General features: G+C 43.4%; 1 protein-coding gene and 1 non-coding gene across 2 annotated transcripts in view; both read left to right on the top strand.

Annotated features, from left to right (window-relative positions):
- The first annotated feature begins 2,589 nt into the window (after nt 1-2,589).
- KCMF1 (potassium channel modulatory factor 1) overlaps nt 2,590-19,543 on the top strand; it is a 76,631-nt gene continuing 59,677 nt past the window's right edge. Inside the window, exon 1 of the mRNA XM_059405707.1 lies at nt 2,590-2,979. Within this exon, the coding sequence (XP_059261690.1) occupies nt 2,964-2,979 (16 nt within the window). The 5' untranslated portion in view covers nt 2,590-2,963. The remainder of the gene's footprint in view (nt 2,980-19,543) is intronic.
- On the top strand, nt 15,932-16,034 carry LOC132022946 (small nucleolar RNA U13). The gene has a single exon (XR_009405827.1). It is a non-coding gene; the product is annotated as a small nucleolar RNA U13 (small nucleolar RNA).

The raw sequence follows: 19,543 nt of genomic DNA, 5'->3' as shown, positions 1-19,543 counted from the left end.
TCCCTCCAATGGTAGTAACATTTTATAGGACTACAGAAAATTATCATAGCCAGGAAGTGGATGTTAGCACGATACAATTAACCAGACTACAGACCGATTTCAGATTTCACCAGGGTTTCCATGCGTTAGCTTCTTTTAACTGAACAGAATTGGGCCATGGTATGGAAGATGGGCTGGCAAGGTAAGGACCTGGAAGAATGCGAGGAAATACTGGGAAAAGAAAGGACTGGAGGGACCATTTCTAGAGAACAGAAATCATCTGATAGATAGTTTGGTATAAGCACTTCATCTTTTCAGAAATAAAATATCCCATATGGCAGGACAGCAAGCAGGTTGTTTTCAATTGAAGGGCCTGACCTTCAACTGAATTGAGAAAATGTTTCCTGCAGCCAAGAAAACTCTAAATAACTATAATATTCTTGCTTAGTCTTATGCAAAGAACAGCCCTTAGTCACTTTTCTTTCTTTTGACGAACTGAAAACAATGGAGTAACTATCAAAGATCTGATGTTCCCGTGAGTTTTAGACACTTACCTGTTTGCTCTCCTAAACAGAATTAGATAACCCTCCGAACAAAAACTAAATCTCTATACTTACTCTTATTCCTTCCTGAGTGCAATATTTTTGTTCATTCTCCTACCTACTCCAGCATGCTTTGACTGTTATTGACAATGCCTTAACCTCTGTGTCTTAAGATATTTACAGACATCATTCACTCACAAAACTGTAGGGTGGTGTTGTCCTCACCTTTACAGCACAAGAAACAGAAGCCCATGTTTGGTACCAAGGATCAGACACACCAATACTGTAAGTGCTTAGGAAGATGCAGGTAAGCATTCAGTTTAAGTGTTAGCCAGCCCTGTTGGAAGCACAGTTCTCTCTATTCCACTAAACCCCAATTATGGCCTGGATGGACCGCTTTCTTTAACCACTGTGCTGGATTTAATTTAGGCAAAAGCTCCCAAAGTGCAAAGGAAATATTTCTGGTGACAAAGTTTTTGTTTAAATCCTTGTTTGTTTAAACCTTATTTGGCTGATATCTATCACTAGTTACTACCAAATACAGTCCTTGCATAGATCTGAGTGTCCTAATAGCTATTTCTTGACTTAAAGATGAGCTTTTCAAAATGTTTGAAATCAAAAAGTGCCTTAAAACCAAATTTAATTAAATTTGATAACAAACACTATTTTTATTATGTCCTGTGCTAGATATTGCATGTACATTTCAGCACTTAATCCTCCAAATACCTCCTCGTTACTATTATTATTAGACACAATATCATCTGTAATCATGCTCAGTTTAAAGATGGGGAAATCAAGGCACAGGAAGGCTGTCATTTGCCCCGGGTCACACAGCTAGTAATGCGAGATTAAGAGTAGTAGCCTTAGCCTAGAGACAGGATTAATTTTACACACACACATGCACACCAAAAAAACCAAGAACAACTTCAAATATAAAAGGATAAATTAAAACCAAACATAGTACAATGAAACGGAGGCTCAGCAAGGTTAAATAATTTGTCCGAGGCTACACAGAGGATATCAGAACCAGAATCCGTTGGCTGATCTGTCTTGACTCCAAAGCATGGGTCTATTCCCAACAAAACCACGCTACCACGAACACGTGTTAAGGGGCAGTATGCATGTTCGTTGAATTAATAAGCCTGAAAACAAAGTTGACAAGAGGGTAAAAGTGTGAAAGAGAAATGAAAACGGTAAAGTGGTTCACGGTCAGGGGGAAAAAAAAAGGAAAACACCCCCCGCCCCCAACAGTTTTCCAAGCAGCGCACTGAGGGTGAGCCAAAGTGCTGGATCAAACTTTGCGCGGGGACCGTCGGACACCCAGACTGGCGGGGGCAGAGTCTTCAAAGAGATGGTTCTCGAGGAGCCTGCCTCGGAGCACAGTAGCCAAGCCCGGCCGCCTCCCGCGCCCTCCCGCGCCCACGCCCTCTCTCGACCGCGAGAGACCGGCCGGGCAACACCCGACGACCACCGGAGGCCAGCAGCCTCTCCGTCCCGAGCAGCTGGCTTAAAAAGAAACACAAACACATGTCCCCAGGCAGTCCGCAGCCTCTCCTCGGGGTCGGAGGCCGCCGCTCGCTTCCCTAGCCGGCCGGACAGCCACGCTCCCCAGAACCAGAGCCCCTCGGGGCCCGCAGCTCGTCGCCGTGCAGCGCCCGCCGACCGCGGACAGTCCAGCCCAGCCCGGCCCAACGCAGCGGCGCGGGCGCCCGCTGCCGGGACCCCGGAAGGGGCCAGACGGAGCTGGGGCGGCGGGGCAGGTGGGCGCCCTTCGGGCCACGCGGACCGGCAGTACCGGCGAGCAGCGGGCGCCGGCGGCCGGGCATTTCCTCTTCCTCCCTACGCGCTGCGCGGCGGCGCGCCGGCGGCCAGGCCAGGCCGAGGCCGGGCTCGGGCGCCCGACCGCGGCCTGCTGGCGAGCGCGGGGAGGCGCCGCACCGCCCCCGCCGCGACCGCCGGCCGCGGGGCCTGCGGGCGGCTGGGCCCGGCGCGGGCAGCGAGAGGCGGGGCCGGCGTGCGGGCGGCGGAAGGAGGCGGAGGAGGAGGAAGAGGAGGAGGAGGCGGCGGCCGGGAGCCGGGGGAGAGGGGCGGGGGGTGGGCCGGGGGAGGGGAGGAGCGGGATTTGCGGAGCGCCGCGCCGCAGCCGGGAGCCGGCGGGCCCGAGAGTGACCGAGTCACGGCGGGCGCCGGCGGAGCCGCGGCGTCGGACCCGCCTCCTGGAGGAGCTCAGCCCCGGCCAGGCCCGGCCCCATTCCCGCCCCGCGCCGCCTCCCCGCCGCCGCCGCCGCCGCCGCGGGAGCGCTCCCCTGCCCACCCCGCCCCCGCGGCCGAGCCCGGGAGTCGAGTGGGAGTCGGCCGGCCGGCGCGGGCAGCGCCGGGACCCCGCCGGGGACACTGCAGCGGGAGCCCGGGAGGGGCCGTGCCGCCACCGTCTGAACTAGGATGTCCCGACATGAAGGTGAGAGGAGCCCCCGCCCCCACCCCCACCGCCCGGGCCTCGGCCTACCCCGCCCGGGCCAGGCGCCGCGGAGGGCGGCCGGGAAGCGGCGGAGACTTCGGTCGAGCCCGAGCCGGGCCCGAGGCGCCTGGCCTGGGAGCGAGCGAGCGAGGGCGGAGAGCCGCGGCGGCACGGCGGCCGCCGCCGCCGCTGCCGCCGCCGCCGCCACGGCCGCGGCCCTGAGCTGGGCCTGGTGCCGGAGGCGGGGCGGCCGGGCCGGCCGGAGGGTTTGCACTGTCATGGGGCGGGGGAGGGGGAGGGGAGTCGGCGGGGCCCGTTACCGGCGGGAGCCCGGCCCTCGGGACTGATACCGGACGCCGCGGCCCGCCTGGCCGGCCCCGGAGCCGCGGGCTCCGGCGCGGCCTAGCGCTCCCGCCGCCCCGGAAGGGCTCTGTGCGGCCGCCGAACGGGGCCGCAGGCGGCGGCGGGAGACAGAGGAGCCGTCCGTGGACCCGGCAGGCGCGTCCGGTCGCCGGGAGACGACGGCGAGTGCCCCTGCCTGCGGGCAACCGCGGGGCAGGCGGGAAGGCTCTGCGGCCGGGGAGCGAGAAGCCCCCGCCACTCGGAGCCCGCCCCGGCCTCGCGGCTAGGCCTCGGCGCGTCCCTGGGCTCGGGTAACCAAGTTCCCGGGGCGGATCCGGCCGGGCTGGGGCGAGTAAACTCCCTGCTCGATCACCCGGTCAGAGCGGGACTTGCCCCGGGCGGGTCGCGGGCCCCTCGCCCTGCCTGCACTACCTACCCAACCAGGTTTTGGTAAATGACCGTGGTGAGGTCTGTTAATGGTCAGGGGGCGTTTTGGACTTGTTTTTCGATCTAAAAACATGATTGGGGTTCAGTCAGATAAGCAGACAGTTCTCACCCAGTCCCAGGGCACAAAGAGAAACATGTTTAGGACCGATGTATAGGCGTTGAGCCGGTAAAAAATAAGTTAACTTCAATTTAGTGCCATATGGTTTAGAAAAAGGGGGAGGGGGTTGTGTTTTCTTTGTTTCACTACCACAAGTCTTTAAATAAACAAAAAAGTGTTAAGAGACTTGGCGAAAAGTTTATCCTGGTAAGGTTAATGCAAGATTGTAGAAGTGGCTTGCAAGTATTGTGTACTCCTGATTTTAAAATCCTGTATAGGTGATGTAGGAGTGGAGAAAGTTTAAGTGAGTCAGATTAGTGTGTGCTTCACACCACTGCAAGGGTTTTCTTAGAGAAATGCAGGCCTTAGAATTTCGAGGTTGAAAAACTCAGATTGGTTAAAATTATATTTAGAGTAAGTTTCAGAATTTGTATTATTAATTGCAGTGTTGAGATTGACTCAAAGAATATTGTGTTCAAGAATTCTGTATCTTAAAAGGCTCAAAACTAAATACCATCTTCACTTACAGTATGCAAGTGTTGGACATTTTGAGATAATAAGGTACTTAGGCTCATAGAAATATTTGGAAACTATGCCCATTTCCCCAATTTTGCCTACTTAATGAGAATGTATCCTCTATCTCTGGAATTTAAAAGAAGTTGTTACCAAAGCTCCGACCAGATTTTAATTTGGGATCTTAAAGTTGATGTTATATGTAGTTGTATGTACATTGACTACCTTCAAGACAAAATGAAACTGAGCATGGCTGCAGGCTCTTTTACTCATGAGAACTGGGATAGTTAAAACTATAGAATCAGCAGTGGAAGAATGGTTTGAGACCCATTCTTCTGGTTCAGAAAAACATCCAGATAGCTCCATTCTAATTGAATGGTGTCCTGGGAAGATTCCTTTACCCTCAGTAATCTTTTAGAGTAATTAAAATTCTTGAATGTAACACGAATTCTGTAATTTAAGCCCATTTCCCCCTATTTGGCCCTGTGGAAAGGCATATGGTTATGAAACTTACATTACCTTTTAGTTACTTGAGTATTACTGAACCTCAGCACATTAATAGCACACTTGCTGGTAACTTAACATAATGCCAGATGTTTCTGAAAAAGGAACATTCTTATAATTGGTCAGTTGAAGGCCTACAGTACAGTATTTGACAAGTGATTATCTTTTAAGGGGCTACTTTAAGGCCTAAGGCAGGAGTGGCAGCCTCATTAAGAATCACATTTAATTCATTAGATATCTGTTTTGTGGAGTATTGGTTCAGGCTGCCACTATTCACTCTATTAACAAATGTAGAGTTTGACACCCTCACTATTGTAGTTCTTTTCCCACCTTTCTATTTCTCGGGCAAACGAATCCCATTTCTTTTAGCATTTCTTTAGTGGTATGATTTTTGTGGTCTTTTAATCATCTGTCCAACCTCCAAATTCTCTGTGGTTCTTATTTCCTTTCACACTGTGACCCAGAACTCGATGTAGTAGTCTGGTAAAAGAGCTGAAGTGTGATGCCTGTAATGTTGTATTTGGATTATGCTACCTTTTCAGGGCCTTCCGAATGCATGTGATTTGTTACTTTGTCTTTGTGCCCACCCTAAAGAGTTGCAGGATATTATATGTAATGATGTAACTTTGGACAGCACAGCCCCAAGATGGACATCTGTCAAGCTTAGAGTCTCTACCTTGCAAAGCAGTGGACCACCTCTGAGAAAGGAGATGCAACCAGGAACGTAAAGAAATGCTCTAGCCAGGGTTCAGCGTACTTTGTCAGCCAGGTAGTAAATACTGTAGGCTGGATGTGCTGGAAGGACTCTGTCATCTCTGCCATTGTGGTCCAAAAGCAGCTATAGACCACATGTAAATGAATAAGCACAGCGTTGTTCCAATGAAAACCTTATTTTTGGATGCTGACATTTGAATTTCATATAATTTTCATGTGTCATAAAATGTGAGTCTTTGTTTTACCATTTAAAAATGTAGAAACCATTCTTAGCTTGCAGGCCATACAAACACACGTGGTGGCTGAATTTGGCCCAGTTTGGCCTGTGGGCTATAATTTGCCTACTTCTTTTCTCAACTAGAGCTTTAGAGAGTTGATGGAACTGAAATTGTTGGGAGCCCGTAAAGGGCCCACTCTGCTTGGTATTCATTCCATCATTTCCTTTGGATGATGGTAGTGGGGAGTAACTGGTTTGGTCCGTGGTCTGTACCTCAGTTTCTAGCCACGCTGTGTAGCTTGGTAGAGAAGTAATTGTTCTTCAGGGTGGGATACAGGCTTCCCAACTTCTCAAGACGCTGTCTGAGTGGAGACTTCAGTACTCTATATATATAAGTTTCCTGCTTGCCCAGTATGACTTTTCTAGCCAGAATTCTATTTTTCCAGCTTCTACGTCTCTTTGTAATGTTCTTGTCATGTTAACAAACCTTTTACTTCAGTGCTGGGTCACTTTGTGTTCACCATGCCAACACCGTCTAGTTCCAGCAAAACCAATCATTGCCTTTTTTATTTGTATGAATATTTTTTTAATGTTTCACTACATACTTTCTTTTGAATTTGTTGAAAAATAAGAATGTTACTTAGAGCTTGAAATTCATTTAATAGCTGGGCAAATTTTAAACACGTCAAATTACTCAGTGCTTATTAACTAAAATGAAATTATCAATGTTCTTGCATGAGTTTGAGCCTAATTGATTACCTGCAGTTGAAACACATGTATTGCCTTAATTCAGTCAACCTTTTTTTCAGTTGCTACTATGTATAGGGCACTTTGCTAGAAACCGGGGAATGTAGGGGTGAATGAATGAGAGACCCAGCTCCTCATCTTTAGTTCAGTGGCACAACATCCACAGACAAATGTGAGACATGCCTATGGAATGGCTAAATGAATTAATAACAAAATAATTACCAGCTTTTTTCTTAACCAGATTTCTGCACTTCAGAGGGGGAATCTGGCTTTGAGTGCCGTCTTAACTTTCTTTTTTTTTTTTTTTTTAAAGATTTTATTTATTTATTTGACAGAGAGAAATCACAAGTAGATGGAGAGACAGGCAGAGAGAGAGAGAGGGAAGCAGGCTCTCTGCCGAGCAGAGAGCCTGATGCGGGACCCGATCCCAGGACCCTGAGATCATGACCTGAGCCGAAGGCAGCGGCTTAAACCACTGAGCCACCCAGGCGCCCCCGTCTTAACTTTCTGGTGGGCTACTCTTAATTTTGGAAAAAATTGAGATTTCAGATAGAGTCCTTATCTTTCCTGGATTTGTATTTCCCCTAGCATTTAAAAAATTCTCATATGTAAAAATGATACCGAGTAAGTGAACAGGTAGGTGGTCATGTTCTGATATTATTCTCCGAAGCATCTGATACTGTTTGTTTTCCAACTGTAAAGTACAGAAGTAGGCAGGCCATTAATCTAGCTTTTAAAAGTTGTACCATTTTTAAAAATTGTGTCACTCTTGTTAGAAGATTTAAATTTTCTCTTCTCTAAAAAAGTTATCTGACACTAAAAGCATACATGCTGACGATCCCAGAGTGAAGTACAATAATTTTGTTTTCAGGATTTGGGAACTCCAAAACTAGGATTGGTAATTGGCTTGTGATTTTAATGTGGTGACTTTTGCCTTCCTGTAAGCGAAGTAAATTGACTCCCACTGAAAAGATTTTTACCAACATGTCAGATCATTTATTTTATTTTAACTATGATCTGTTAAAAGATTATGACATTCTTATTTAAGGCTTTTTCAGTTCAATAAATTGTGACTTATATTTACCTTGACTTTCAATAAAGGATAGATAAGAATGTAAATATTTTAATTTCTCTGGTCTTCAGTTTCATGATTTCATAGAAAGCTCATTTTGGATTTCATTTCCCCTAAATTTTGACATTCATGTTTAAGTTAAAATGTCCGAAAATATAATTTTCTTATTTTAAATTGGAAATTTAATCTGGAAGAAATTCCCTTCAGTCTTAGAATTTTAAGATATATTAGCAGCAATCTTATTTAAAGATTGAAAACTTTTTTTTTTTAACAATAAAAATGTAATAAACTGATGTGAAACAAATCCCTAGACCAGGCTTGCAATATCTTCAAAATGAAGAAATCCGTGCACTTATGAGTCATAATTTTCAAAACTTTAGCTTTATAACATTTACCAAGTACATTTGCTGAAGTTTATGGGTTTTTTGGTGTTTTTGTTTTAAACTGGAGGTCCAGAAGCTATTTTTAGTGAAGGTTAGGTATTGTTGGATTATCCTAGAAATAGTGTTTTTTAATTACAGCATAAATATTCCTGGGGGTTATTTTCATGAGCATGAACTCAAAGGAAATATTTCCTACATTTTATATTCATAAAAGTTAAAGGGGTGCCTGGTTAAGCATCAGACTCTTGATTTTAGCTCAGGTCATGATCTCAGGGTCATGAGATCTAGTCGACTCCCTGTTGGACTCCCCACTGGGTGTGAAGCCTAATAGTCTCTCTCCCTCTCCAACCCCCTCCAGTGCGGGTACTTGTGCGGTTCTCTCCCCACCCTGAGTTAAAAGTAAAATGCTGTTCATAATTAAAATCTCTGTTTGTAAAAGATTTGTTCCGTATTCATTTTAGTGTTGTCCTAGCAGCCATGATTTTTTAGGTTTTTTTTTTTTTTTTTTTTTTTATGATAAGGTATAGATTTTTTTTGTTGCGGAAGTTATTCATTAAAATGAGGAAAGTGGGGCGCCTGGGTGGCTCAGTTGGTTAAGAGTCCGACTCTTGATTTTGGCTCAGGTCATGATCTCAGGATTGTGGAATTGAGCCCCTTGTGGGCTCTGTGGCTGAGCGCAGTCCGCTTGTCCCTGCTTGCACACACACATTCCCCTCTTTCTCGCTCACTCTCTCTCAAATAAATAAAATTATCTTAAAAAATTATTTTGATTATTTTAATTAAATTTATTTTTAAAAATGAAATTGTAGAACGAACCCTTAAGAGGTGTACAATCAGAACTTTTTAAAAAATGTAATTTTTATATGTTAGCCATGATGGAGATATGTGATAAGGCAGACCGTTTTCTAAGGGCACACATTACCTAGATTCCGTGGGAAGGAAGTGGGAGATCAAGAAAAGAGGATGTTCTTGGTATGGTAAGGGCAAGAGGACAGGATGGTGTTGGCAGAGGAAAGTTTAGGCAAGTTGGGCATGAAGCTTGGAAATGATCTGTAGCCACAGGCAATTAGAAACAAAAGACCAACTTTCTTGCCTGAGGAAATGTCCTAAGGGCTGAGCACCAAGAGGTGAAAATTTGGTGTCCTGCAAAACTAGCAAGAGATGAATTTTCTGGTTAGGCACCTTCCAGGGTGCCATCCTGATTAGCTCTCTTACTGCCCTCCCACAGTGTTTGCTAATGGTGGTTTTAGTTGTCTTTCTGAATAGTAACAGAGCAGTGTGGGTCCATCCGCTTCGTTTATGTGGTCAGTGTATTTCTTCCATGGCTGCAGTGCCACCCAGCAGTCCAGAAGATTTCACTGCTGGCTGCAAGGAATATCAGAAGTATGGATGGGTCCCTGCAAGTCTATCACTGCTGCTAGAAAAAGTCAGCTGGAATCACAAGAGTGCGTCAAGTCAAGTCACCTTCAGCTAGGAGGGACAGACAATAAATGGGTGAAGCCTCTTGACATCATGACTAATTAGGTTTAGCATTAAGTCCTGCTGAATTGTGTAGGGCTTTTTTTTTTTTTCCCTCTCTTGCTGGTACTCAGTGCCAGTGTCATGAACTTCATTTTTTTTTATAGTAAGAGGATTTTCATTAGAGTCACTTTAGAGTGCTAACTTGAGCTAGTACAACAGTCACAGGCATATTCAATTATAATTTATTTTTTGGTGTTGACTTATTTCTTTTGTTGTTCCTTGAAGACTGTTGTCACCCTCCCCTCCCACCCAGTAAAATTAAGGGTCCCTCTAGTGGCATGCCTACCTTATTCTCCAAGCATTTTTTTATGCTGTAATTGTTTGCTGGTTTCCCTCCCCAGGAAGCTCCCTGAAAGGTAGGTATAGTGTTACACTTACCTTTGTGCCCTACCACCGAGCCCAGTGTCCCGCCGTGAGAGGCCAGACATCTATGTGAACACTAGTGTGTGATTGTTGGAGATGTTATTACTCTTGTAAAAAAAATGGTGAGACTAGAAACTGCTGTCTTTTTTTTTTTTTTTTTTTTTTAATCTGGGGAGCTGGTTAAGAAGGAGGGAGAATGGGGGAAAGGGGATTTGGGACTTTCATAAACGTAAGAGGGGGATAAACTACACAGAACAAAAAATCTTAAGAGGAACTGACTCCTGGGGGAATGGTTTGGGATTAGCCTCAGGTACTGTTTGGTTCTACTTCTAGCTCTAGTTTCAGATTAACTGGCTGTGGGTTCTGAATATTAATTACACCATGCATGAGTTTCCTGATTCATTCAGTTATTCATTCAGTGGCTATTTATGGGCTTCCCACTCGAGTACCACTCAAAGTCATCTCCAGAGCTTGCCACAAGTTGTTGACCCTTGCTGCAGGATGATTATATTCAGTGGCTTTGAAACACCTTTGGGAATTAAATGCTTTCCTGCTGCCCAGGCTGTGGTTCTTTTCCAGTATGCTGGAATTAGTCCTTGAAGTTTATATTTTATGATGGGGTAATTAAATCATGTATGTATTTTAATGTTTTGGCAATATTTATCTCCTCCTCCTTTTTCTTTTTAAGCTTATTTTTATTTAAGTTTCTCAATTACTTCTAACTCTACCTGGCAGTACATTTCTTTCTGTAACAGTATTGTCTTTTGACTATGGTAGTCTCAACACACATCTGTGTATGTTAATCTGTGTTCAAGAAGGTTATTCCTCATAGATATATAAGTATCTTTTTGATGCTTAGAAAACAGCTCAAGGGATAAAATGTTTAAATTTTGTATTCAGTTTAGGGTTTTTTGGTGCAAAGGCTTAATGGCTATATAGCAACTGTTGAGTGAGTAAGCACACAGTAACTGCTTTTTGGTATTCTTCCTCAACCAGTATTCTCCTTTCGTGTCCTCTATAGTTGTAGAGGTTTGGCACTACAAGGAAATGAGAAACTTTCTAAGTTAGGAGTTAAGGACATTGCAGTAAAACAGGCAGGGATTTGTTTGTTTGTTTGTTTGTTTTGTTTTAAAGATTTTATTTATTTATTTGACAGAGATCACAAGTAAGCAGAGAGGCAGGCAGAGAGAGAGAGGAGGAAGCAGACTTCCTGCTGAACAGAGAGCCCCACTCACGGCTCCATCCCAGGACTCTGGGATCATGACCTGAGCCAAAGGCAGAGGCTTTAACCCACTGAGCCACCCAGGTGCCCCCAGGCGGGGATTATTTATAGGAGTTGTTACAGGGGCATCTGGGTAGCTCAGTCGGTTAAGTGTCTGACTTGGTTTCAAGTCATGATCTCAGGGCTCCCTGCTCAGCAGGGAGCCTGCTTTTCCCTCTCCCTCTGCCCCCACTCATGCTCAGGTGCACACACTCTGTCAAATAAATAAATAAAATCTTAAAATAAAAATAGGGGCGCCTGGGTGGCTCAGTCAGTTGAATCTGCCTTTGGCTCAGGTTGTCAAATAAATGAATACAACTTTGAAAAAAAATAAAGGAGTTGTTATAGATGTGTCTCTTCTAGAAGAATGAAATACATACTGGGAGCTGGGGGTGTTTGAGAATTGGGAACCAGGTAGTTTTCATAATCAGAGATCTTGCATTCAGCCTAAAAAGCTAGGGATTCTGATACAGTTAATTGCAACTTGAAATTAATGTAAAGTTTGCAATTTGTGTGTGTGGCTATAGCTATGGATATACATAGTGGTCACAGGGGAGGGACTGATCTTCCCTTCCCTAGGAAAAATGGTTATTAGACCTGAAGTGACAGTGGATGAACACCTGACCCATGGTTTTCCTGACGTCCCATGTCAGCCATACCACATAGCTTCATGTTCTTTTATTGCTCGATATCATTTTCTATAAGCTTTTTAGAAATCACCCAAAGGAAGAAGGAATAGCAAGTCTACTTACAGAATTGGATTAGCCTATCACTATACAATAGAAATCTAATGCAAGCCAGAAGTAATTTTAGTTCTCTGGTAGGGGGGCACCAAGGTGGCACAGACGGTTAAGGGACCCACTCTTGGTTTCAGCTCAGGCTGTGATCTTAGGGTTGTGAGATTGAGCCCTGTGTTAGGCTCCATGCTCAGCATGGAATCAGTGCTTGAGATTCTCCTTCTCCCTCTTCCTTTCCCACTTGCGTGTGTGCACGAGCTCGCTTGCTCTCTCTCTCGCAAATAAATCTTTAAATTCTCTGGTAGCCACAGTACCAAAGCCAGAGAGGTGAAATTAATTTAAATAGTTTGATACTTTAACCTAGTATATCCAAATTAGCATTTAAACATGTAATCAACATAAAAATTATGTTCTTTTTTTCCTTACAAAATTTAAAAATCTAGTGTATATTTTATACTTAGTACACTTCAGATGCTAAATTTGGATTGAAAATACTTGATCTTAGCTGAGAATCATCTTCAGACTCGTGCTTTTGGGGTCTGCTAATACATTTTTTGATCACATACAGTCTCTTTTTCTAGGTGCATATTGATAGAGTATTGCTGTCTTCTTAATGCTCCATTCATTAACATTCTGGATTTTTGTTTCTTGAATTTCTTTTCCAAGAACTTTTTTTACCTTCCTTTTTCACTTTAAAAGTATTATTAAACCCATGTTAGCAACATATAACCATTACAATAGAAAACTACTTTATAAACAGCTACAAATGTATATAAAGTATAATCCCTCTGTGGGCTGTTAAGATTGGAAGAGTAAATAATGGCCTCGGGGTGATTTTAATGTGAGTTTGGGGGGTTATTTTAAGTCCTCTGTGATGACAAATGTAGAACTTAAAAAAATTGTTACTAGTCCATTGCAAGTCTATTATGGTGGATTCAGGAGGTAGTTGTAGATTCTATCTGGTGGTGATAGACTTTTTATCATTTCAAGAAACTGACCTCCAGGCTTGGTAATTTATTGGAGGGGTGTATTTCATTGTAATGAGATTGGATATATAGTATCCATCTGGAAAAGGCCTTTAGCATCTAACAATAGAAAAGCAGGCAGTTATGATTCTTCCTCAAAGTAATTTTAAGAAAATTGGGGCATGTGGCTGGCTCAGTCTGTAGAGCACGAGACTCTTAATCTTAGGGTCCTGAGTTCAAGCCCTATGTTGGGAGTAGAAACTACTTAAAAATAAATAAATAAATAAATAAAATTAAAAAATTTTTAAGACCTGATTATGAGCTAATAGTCCACTACCAAGGTTAGTCAGCCACTGATGATTTATTTCTCTTTTGTACGTGTTTGACGTATCGTTTTAGCCAGTTAGAACTACAATTGCAAGTAAAAATAGAGCATCGGGTGGTCTGTTAAAAATTAAAGACCTTTTGGTTTTTGCCTTCATTTCACTAAAGCAGCATTTCCATGCAAAGTCAATTTTATGGTTCTGTTTTTTTTTTCAGTCCCCTGCAACCAGATCACTGGAATATCAGGAATTTATGGCTTTCCTTTTCTTACTAGTACTATATAGTTTTGGGGTGCTCTTATGTACGGGTTCCCAGAGAGTACTTGAGTACCAGCACTATTAACATCACCTAGGAACTTGGCTAGAAATGCAGATTCTTGGACCCTACCCTGAACCTACTGTATCAGAGTTTCTGGGGGTAGAGCTAAGGAATTTGTGTTTTAATAGGCTTCTGCCTGGACCCAGTTAGGACCAAAAGCCTATATGTGTGAGATGGTTATTGCTGGTGACAGGGGCACATGATGGTTGCAATACCATTTTTCATGGTATGGTGCTAACCAAGTGGAAATATAGTTGCTGACTTTGGCTTCATTCTTCTTGAACACCATGTTACTGTCACCCAAGGAAGTGGAAGAGAGTTGAGGCTCCCCACTCCAGACCAGTGGACTATTAATTTATTCAGCACATATTTATTGAATTAACTGGATGTGTACTTGGGGCTAGGCACTGTTCTGGCCTCACGAATACCATAATGAGTAAAACAGAAGTTTCCTGTCCCTATGACCTCATACTGGGTGTTTTTGTTTTTGTTTTTGTTTTTTTAATGACCCATTCTATTAGAATTAATATTTTAGGACGGGCACCTGAGTGGCTCAGTGGGTTAAGCCTCTGCCTTCGGCTCAGGTCATGATCCCAGAGTCCTGGGATCAAGGCCCAAATCGGGCTCTCTGCTCAGCAGGGAGTCTGCTTTCCTTCCTCTCTCTGCCTGCCTCTCTGCCTGCTGTGATCTCTATCTGTAAAATAAATAAATAAAATCTTTTTAAAAAATGAAAAGAAAAAAGAATTAGTATATTAGGGGTACGTGGCCTCTGAGCCAAACCTAGCTGGCTGCTTGTTTTTTTTTTTTTTAATTTTTTTTTTTTAAATATTTCATCTATTTATTTGACAGACAGAGATCACAAGTAGGCAGAGAGGCAGGCAGAGAGAGAGGGGGAAGCAGGCTCTCCGCGGAGCAGACAGCCCGATGTGGGGCTCGATCCCAGGACGCTGGGATCATGACCTGAGCCGAAGGCAGAGGCTTTAACCCGCTGAGCCACCCAGGCGCCCCTGGCTGCTTGTTTTTGTAAATAAAGTTTTATTGGAACACAGCTGCATCTGCTCATTTACATATTGTCTTAACTGCTTTTATATTTTAATGACAGAGTTGAGTAATTGTGACAGAAGAAGCTGAAAATATTTACTGTTAGGCTTTTTATAGAAAAACCTTGTGGATCCGTGGGGTAGACCATAAAAGAATCAATGTTAATAGAGTGTTAGGAGGGGACGCCTGGGTGGCTCAGTTGGTTAAGCAGCTGCCTTCAGCTCCAGTCATGATCCCAGTGTCCTGGGATCGAGTCCCACATCCATCTCCTTGCTTGGCAGGGAGCCTGCTTCTCCCTCTGCCTGCCACTCTGTCTGCCTGTGCTCACTCTCGTTCCTCTCTCTCTCTCTGACAAATAAATAAATAAATAAAATCTTTAAAAAAAAAAAAAGTAGAGTGTTAGGAGGCGACAAGTGTTATGAAAAACCATACAGTTGGTAAAGGGAATAGAGAGTGGGGTCTTCATACTGTGGTCAGGGAGGGCCTTTTTGAAGATGAGACATTAAAAGAAAAAAAGGGAAGTAAGTGAAGGATATTTAGAGAAGGAAGGGCATCTGCCTTGGGCTCAGTTCATGATCCCAAGGTCCTAGGATCAAGCCCTCCGTTGGCCTCTATGTTCAGCAGGGAGACTGCTTCTCCCTCTGCCACTCCCCATGCTTGTGCATGCTTCTCTTTCTGTCAAATAAATAAAAAGAAGAAAATAAATCTAAAGAAGGAAGGATACAGCTAAGGATATAGCAGGTGCAGAGATGCTGAAACCTGGAATGTTCTGGGAACGCATGGAGGGCACTGTGGCCAGAAGACCATGATTGAGAGGGAAAGGAAAATGTTGCCATAGACAGGCCAGATCTTACATACCCTTGTATTGTGGGCTGTGGTAAGGACCCTTTAACTGTGAGTATTGAGAAATACGTTTTCAGAGCCCTTCTATAGAGAGGTCTTCATGGCTAAACAAATGGCAGAGGCTGGAAACTAAATACCTAGTGTTGTAGCACATTCCAACAACTCTAAGAAACATTTCTTTACAAACTTTCCCTTATACTCATTACTCTTTAAAGCTTTGACTTCCTCAGCCCCTGTGTGTCTATGTATTCTGTTTAGCTAATTGTTCTTGTAGGGTGTGGGGTTTGGTAGAAAGCAAATATCTCTGGCTTAAATGTAAAACCTTTGAGCCTAGAAACTGGGTCATCTACATTAGGAGCTTTCAAACTTTAAATATCTATCTATCTATCTATCTATCTATATATAACACATATTAAGAATCTGATATTATGATCGAGCAGTTATGTACAGATGTAATGAAATAAGAGTTTCACAAAACAGCACTCATCTTTACTATGAGAGATGTATTCTGTTTTCTGTTGTTTCATTAAGAACAAAGTACTGACCTTTTTGTAGTTCATAAGCATGGTGATTGGCTGTTCACTGTGTATGTGACACGTGCCTCCCTCAGACCTTACTACCACCTCGGCACATTACCCATATGAGGTGGAAAAAAAAAATACTAGTTGTGACGTTCTAGATTGACTTCACATTCTACTCGTGGTTTGTGACATGCTATTTGAAAAACACTGGCCAACGCTGTCTAATCCAAAACTTACAAGTCCTTATGTGCAAAGTATTGTGATAGGTACAGAGACAAATAGAAAACTCTAACAATTTTTGCTTTTGGAGGGGGCTGTTGGAAGGCCCAAGTATATTAGATAAACTAGCTATAGTATGACTGGGGCAGTAAGTGTCAAATCAGTTATTACAACTTCCATGGTGTTGGCATGTGGAATAGAATGTTATTGGGTGTCAGAGAAGGCATTCCCAAAAGGGTGGAATTTAAACTGAAGACTTGAAGAAACAACTGTGAGTTTTTTAAATTGAAGTGTAATTGACATAGAATATTATATTAGTTTCAGGTATACAGCATTGTGATTGGATGTTTATATACATTTTTTTAAAGATTTTATTTCTTTATTTGACAGACAGAGATCACAAGTAGGCAGAGAGGCAGGCAGAGAGAAAGGAAGGGAAGCAGGCTCCCGGCTGTGCAGAGAACCCAATGCGGGGCTCCATTCCAGGACCCTAGGATCCTGACCTGAGCACAAGGCAGAGGCTTTAACCTACTGAGCCACCCAGGCGTCCTTATTAATATACATTTTGAAATGATTACAAGTCTCGTTTGTTCCCATCTGTCACCATACAGTATTTTTATAATATGGCTGTATTATAATGGCTGTATCCCCCATACTGTATTACTGTATTTTTATAACAAGAGTTGGGGATTAGGGCCATCTACCAAGTGAGAGAATGGTAGAGGGTAAACTAGAGAGCTAAGAAGACGTGAGGTATATTGGAGAGAGGTGGATGGGACAACACTGAGACTGGAGTTTCTGGAAGAGAAGACTCTTGTGTATAACTGGAGGGAGTGAGGTATTCGGCAGATTGATTTACCTAGGAATCCAAGGGGGGAATGGGACAGGACCCATTTGTTCGGACTCCTAGCTTGGTGCTAGAAGTCTGTTTTCTCATCTATGAAAGAAAGATACTGATATCTGTTTAGCCTCTCTCCAAAGGTTATTTTGGAGATGAAATGCCAGCCAGGTAATGTTTACTGAGTAAAATAAAGCTCGGCGTAAATGTAAGATGATGATATTTTTATCCTGTGAATAAGATTAAAAAGGAAGATTGGAGCAAGGTAGTTAGGGAAGGAGTTTAGGTTGCCACACTGAAGCCAATCTCTGCCTTTGTCCATATAGATTATGGGATGGAAGAGAGGGTAGTACACCAAAAGTTTTAAGCAGAGAAAGGGCTTGGTGAAAAGTGGTATGTTTTAGGAAGACGAGTGTGGTAGCGCACGCAGGATAGAGTGGTGCCTGTGGTGGGGAGACCAGTCAGAGTTTTTTTCGTGGAATAAGCTTGAAGTTAAAGGGGCCTGAAGTGGTCAGTGGCAGTAGGAGCAAAAGGAAAAAGATGACTTGAGCTAGCCTTATTGCAGGAGAACAAGGACTAAAGTATAATTTTAGGACAGCCAGCCTGTGCACTGGAAGAATAAGAGGTTCTTCTACTGAATGAGGAAGATCGGAGGGGAGAGATGGGGAACTGTTGGGGGGAGAGTAATTTAGAGCTTTTGTCATTTTCAGTTTAAGGTGATTCTGGGCCATTAGGTAGAAATCAGGAGTTGAGAAATACTACCCTGGCACTCAAGAGAGCAAAATCTTGGCTAGGGATGAGAATTTTATAGCTCCCTAATTTGAAAGCCTGGGGATTTGCTAGATTTCTAAGGAAGAAAACATTTAGAAAAGGGAGGATTGGAGATGTAAGAGAACCATGACTGTGATGTGAATGCAAGCCACAGAGACCCTTTCCTGATCACCGGTTTTTCTATAATTGTACTTGTCACGCCGGTATTAACTTACTTCTGTACGTGCAGGCTTCTTTGCATAGGCATGAGAGGTGATGTAGATGTAGGAAGGGAAAAACTAATATTAACCATTAATACTGCTATACTAATAGTGCTTGCTGTCTGCAGGCACTGCTTAGCATTCACTTGTACCAACCCATTTAAGTCTCACAACAGTCCTGTGAAATATATATTATTATCCACGTCTTATTGTTGCACTGAGAAGTTAAGCATCTTGCCCAAGGTCATACAGTCTGTCATAGAGCTGGGATTCCAACCTGGGCCTGGCTTCTCAACATTAAGTACCTCTGTACCAAGCACTTTATAGACTGGCTCCTACAGCAGAGACCCTGATTAAAAGGCTTAGTAAAATTTCAGAACAACCCAGCAAGATATGTTAACCCATTTTACAAATTAGGAAATTGCATCTCAGAAAGGTTAGGTTATTTGTACTAGGTCACACAGATAGTAAGTGGTGAAGCCACTTACTATCTTGAACCAATTTCTGTCAGAAACCAAAGCCCATGTTCATGTATATTTCACTTGGAGGTCAGCAGACTTTTTTCTGTAGAACTTACAGCAAATACAGCTTTGGGGGCCATATGGCCTCCATTGCTGCTCCTCTACTCTGCTGTTGGCAGTATAAAAGCAGCCGTAAGACTAAACATAAACAGGTGAGCATGGCTGTGATCCAGAAAATCTTTATGGACTCTGGAATCGGAATTTCATATAATTTTCATGCAGTACCAATTATTGTTCTTAATTTTTTTTTCTTTTCTAAACATTAAAAAATGTAAAAATTGTTCTTGGCTAGCAGGCTGTACAGAAACAGGTAGCAGGCCAGATTTGGCCCATGGGCTGTTGTTTGTTGACCCCTACTTGATTTTATTTGTGGTTTGTTTTTTTTTAAAGATTTTATTTTTAAGGGGCACTTGGGTGGCTCATTTGGTTAAGCATCTGCTTTCAGCTTAGGTCATGACCCTGGAGTCCCGGGATCAAGTCCCACATCAGGCTCCCTACTCCCTACTCCGTAGGGAGCCTGCTTCTTTCTCTGCCCTTCACCCTGCTTGTGCTGTCTCTTGCTCTCTCTCTCTCTCTCTCTCTCTCTCAAATAAATAAAATCTTAAAAAAAATTTTTTAAGTACTCCCCACACTGAACATGGGGCTTCAACTTAACCCTGAGATCAAGAGTCTCATACTCTACCACCCAAACCAGCTGCCCCTGCTGACCCCTAAACTATTCATTTAATAAGTATATTTTGAATACCATCTCTAAGTGGAAATGTTATATTGGGCTCTGGCTCTTATAAGATGAGAGAGGTGATTATAATTCAATATTGTAAAAGTGTAATAAATTTATACTTTCAGTATATAGTCAATAGGTGATGGAGGCTCTGTTTCTTGGATGAATTCATGAAGGCATTCCAAGAGAAGTTACGCATTTGAACTGGTAGTTGATGGATTTCAGGGTGTTGTGGTATGGGGAGAGTAACCCATGGAGGGAGACTTGAAAAGGATTTTCCTTTGAGGAGAGACCATAAAAAATTTAACATTACTGAAGCAGAAAGGGCTGGATGGGGGCTAATGCCGGGAGATGAACTTTGTCC

The sequence above is a fragment of the Mustela nigripes genome, chromosome 7 (assembly GCF_022355385.1).
Source record: "Mustela nigripes isolate SB6536 chromosome 7, MUSNIG.SB6536, whole genome shotgun sequence".
Classification (NCBI taxonomy): domain Eukaryota; kingdom Metazoa; phylum Chordata; class Mammalia; order Carnivora; family Mustelidae; genus Mustela; species Mustela nigripes.
Note: the sequence above shows the minus strand (reverse complement) of the source record. Positions and strands in the feature narration are given on the sequence as shown.